The 3,948-nt window shown below is 51.4% G+C and overlaps 1 protein-coding gene across 1 annotated transcript in view; it reads left to right on the forward strand.

Annotated features, from left to right (window-relative positions):
- Positions 1-2,154: 2,154 nt before the first annotated feature.
- LOC103921848 (SH3 and multiple ankyrin repeat domains protein 3-like) overlaps positions 2,155-3,948 on the forward strand; it is a 29,117-nt gene continuing 27,323 nt past the window's right edge. The window contains exons 1-3 of the mRNA XM_009329876.1: positions 2,155-2,262; positions 2,600-2,767; positions 3,878-3,940. Of these exons, the coding sequence (XP_009328151.1) occupies positions 2,155-2,262; positions 2,600-2,767; positions 3,878-3,940 (339 nt within the window). The remainder of the gene's footprint in view (positions 2,263-2,599; positions 2,768-3,877; positions 3,941-3,948) is intronic.

Here is a 3,948-nt window from a genome sequence, read left to right on the forward strand (position 1 = left end):
TGTGTGTGTGTGAAATTTCTTAGAGATTCCTTCCTATTTTTTTCCAAATTATTGTTAAAAATGATTGACAGTTTTGAGCTGAGGACAGGTCCTTAGAAGACCCAGCTGTAATATTCTCATTTACTGGTGATTCCTTTTATTGGTGAACCCATCTTTAATCCTGTTGACAACAGTCTTCAGTAATGTTCATTTTTTATGTTGATGTCTTGTAGCACAAAACCCAGAGGATTTTAGCAAAGCCACAGAATGTCGTCTGACCTCTACCTATCTTGTTTAAAAATTTGACTAATAGCAATGCTCTAAAATTAATATTCTTATTCTTTTTTATTTGTATCTCAAACCATTTTATTATTCTCATTTAAATAGTTATTTCTAGTAAATTGAGAGATTTTAATTTATGTGCAAATTAGGTACCTTTCTAAAAAATACACAACTGTATTTCTAGCTGATGTCATCTTATTTCAGCTAGTGTTCACATTGCTCCATTTGTGGTATGGGGGATTTGGATGAAAAGACCTAGGGATTTGTTTGAGAAAGAAGATGTACTTTTTTTGTTTTTTAATATTGCACTCTGAAGAAAACAAATTTATTTAATTATAATCAAAATGTTCAGAAAAACATTCTGTCTCTTAAGGAGACTTTACTCATTTTATGTCAAAGGACATTTTTCTTCCTTCTTTGTGCTATCAAATCAGCCCGTGGATAGGTGAGCACGGTCCTTTTGCAGCTCAGATCTCCCTAACACCATCAAGGTAGGACAGAAACCCCCATCCTGTATCAACGCCGTGGCCCCCACCCAAGGAGGGGTCCTCCACGCTTGTCCATGCAAGGACTGCAGTGGGGACCTGCAGGCAGGCAATCTGTACTTCTAATTTGCAACCTGTCAAGGTAGCATTTGGCCGACAGTTGGATGCTGAAGTCTGGTCATTGAGGGAAGCGTGTAGCAGCTCCTGTTGGAAGAGGCTTTGCCCATCCAGCACAGAGGTGCCTTTCTGCATTTCGGAGCTGCACGCACTGATAGAGAGCAACAGATGTGGTTAAACGTTGGAACAGGCTGCCCAGGGAAGTGGTTGAGTCACCATCCCTGGAGGTATTTAAAAGATGTGTAGATGAGGCGCTTAGGGACATGGTTTAGTGGGCATGGTGGTGTTGGGTTGGCGGTTGGACTCGATGATCTTACAGGTCTCTTCCAACCTTAATGATTCTATGATTCTATGTGCATCAGGGCTCCTGTTCCCACCCGCAAAACAAAAACAGAGGGTGGCTGGAGGCCGGTGGGGGTGCACTTGGTGAGGGAGGACTGTTGAAGGGGATTTCTGTAGTTCTGTTGCCTGCTCAAACTATATCCCTAAGTGGAGCAAGTTCTACGTGCTGGGCAGTCCTGGGAGTCAGGACTGATCCTGGTCAGAGCTGAGACTGAACCAGCTGGCAAGTTTGTGCAGACTGCTATGTGACAAGCCAGGCTCCTCAGAGGTGAGGTGGGGGTTACACAGATGCAGGGGCCTTCCTCCTGTTTGGGGTGAGCGTTTCACGTTTGGAGCTTGCTGCTGGTGGTGCGAGGCGGTGAGGACTGGCTTCAGGACAGCTGTGTGTGCAGAAGCTCAGGACAGCTCTGTGGATGCTGGTGGTGGTACTGGGGTGCATAGCTGTGCCTCTCCCGCCAAAACAGCAGCCCGTTCTCCATGCCTTGCTGCAGGGAGAAACTGAACAAAGATACCGATTTTCACCCCCTTCTTCTCCCCTTTGTATAAATGATGTGTCCAGATGTGTGCTTTCCTGCAGTGTAAGAGCCAACAACGGCATTTCTGCCATTCATTAAACTTCCAGCGCTTTCCTCCCCCCTCTCCTCTGTGGGGCTCTCATCTGCACCCAAAAGAAACTGATGGACAGCCTGTAGCCCGCTCAGACTGTGCATGCATGGTGTTTGGGAATACTGCCGGTGTCTGAGTGGGGCAGGGAGTGGACATGGGGGGAGGGGAGTGGGGAGCACCCTGCGTTGCTGGAGCCCAGGCAGGAGACGTGCCCAGGAGAGGCCGGTGGTGCCGTGGTGCCCACTGAGGGGGTGGGCACCCCCATGGTTCTCACCCATCTCTCTCCTGGGGCTCTGCAGAGTGTCCCCTGACCGCGGCCGCTCAGCTGGAGCTCAGCGCCGAGATGATCAAGGCACTGCGCAATGGGGGAGCACACCTGGATTTCCGGACACGGGAGGGAATGACAGCTCTTCACAAGGCCGTCCGGTGCCGCAACCACGCAGCGCTGCTGGTGAGTTGGGGGGGGCCACTGCGGGGCACCCCGGGGGAGCCACTGCGGGGCACTCCCCCTCCCCTCTGCCCTGCGCCCCAGCACCAGCTCCTCCTCCCACCCCGTCCAGGCTGCCAGCAGCATTGTGCCCTCCCTGGGCCAAAGCATCTCTCACGTTGCTGTCAGGGAGCACAGCCCATTACAAAAGCATGGCACTGATAACATGAGCCTTGGGGGGAAGATGGGGTGAGCACTGCCTGCTGCAGTGGCTGCGGCATCCCTGGACCCTCTGCGGAGCATGTTTTCCTACTGCGTGGCTGCCTGAAGCCACAAAGCAAGGCAGGTGCTTCTCTTGCAGACACTGCTGGACCTGGGTGCCTCCCCAGACTACAAGGACAGCCGGGGGTTGACGCCCCTGTACCACAGTGCCATGGTGGGAGGGGATCCCTATTGCTGCGAGCTCCTGCTGCACGACTACGCCCGGCTCGGCTGTGTGGACGAGAATGGCTGGCAGGAGATCCACCAGGTGGGATGGACAGCGGGATGGGATCCGGCCGGGGTGACGGCTGTCCTGCTGCTGATAGAGGGGTCATCCCATTCCCTTGGGTGCTGCAGGCAGTGGAGGCACTGCTCAGCAGGGGTGGCTGACACCAGGGGCCAGGCTCCTGTGTGGAGGACTTGCACATGGTGTGCCAGCTCTGGCTCCCATCCCAGGCCAATGCTCAGGCTGTTTTCTTCTGGCCTTGGTCAGTAGTGTCTGGGATCCTCCCCAGATTATCACTGGCTCATAGGATAGTGCTTTGGGATCTCAGTCCAACGCCTGAGGCATCCTGGTTCCAAACCACAGTTGTACATGTCCCAGATTTACACATTGACAAATGCATTTGGCGTAGGGAAGACACGGACTAGGGGATAGGGGACCTGAGCTGGCTTTGTGCTTCAAGACCGAGACCCTTTGGGAGAAGGGAGAATGCACTAGCTCTGCCTAGAGTCCCCTTGTCTTGGACCATTGGGAGGGCAGGTTGTCTTTGGGCCCGTGGCCTCCCGAAGCACCCAGCTGTCAACCCCCTGCAAGGTGGACGAGTACTGGCACAGCTAAGGATGAGAATGAAAAAACAAGAGACGTGCGTTTGTGATCTCGATTTACTGGATATGACTGTCCTCCTTCCTACCTCCATCCTACATTGCCTTGGCAGATCTTTGAGGACTGCTGGTCCCAGGATGGACAAAACGTAGAGGATGGACAAAATGTAGAGGAAAATACCACACCAGTTAACTAGAGATGTGGGGCCGTTGTCGTCCTCTTTGCCTGCTTGTGCTTCAGGGCTTCTTTTCACTGGGTAATTATACTGAGATAGCAGTCTGGAGGAGGCCCTGGTACCGGTATGATGCTGATCCAAAATTTGCAATTGATCTAGAGGTAATTCGTCCAATAAGTATTCAGGTGTATATTGCTGTAAGGAGCAGCAGTGTGTCTGCGTGCATGTTAACAGGACTTTTCAGGTTACAGGTCCAGCCTGATTCAACTTTTCTAGCGTGGATGAATCCAGCAGAGGATGTTATGGGATTTATCATCTTCCTGCTGCTCACTGATTTTCTGTTTCTATTTCTTTTTTCCATTTTGCATTTCGAGCAGGCATGTCGCTATGGCCATGTTCAGCACCTGGAGCATCTTCTCTTCTATGGAGCTGATATGACTGCACAGAA

The sequence above is a fragment of the Pygoscelis adeliae genome, unplaced genomic scaffold, assembly GCF_000699105.1.
Source record: "Pygoscelis adeliae isolate BGI_AS28 unplaced genomic scaffold, ASM69910v1 Scaffold478, whole genome shotgun sequence".
NCBI classification, from domain to species: domain Eukaryota; kingdom Metazoa; phylum Chordata; class Aves; order Sphenisciformes; family Spheniscidae; genus Pygoscelis; species Pygoscelis adeliae.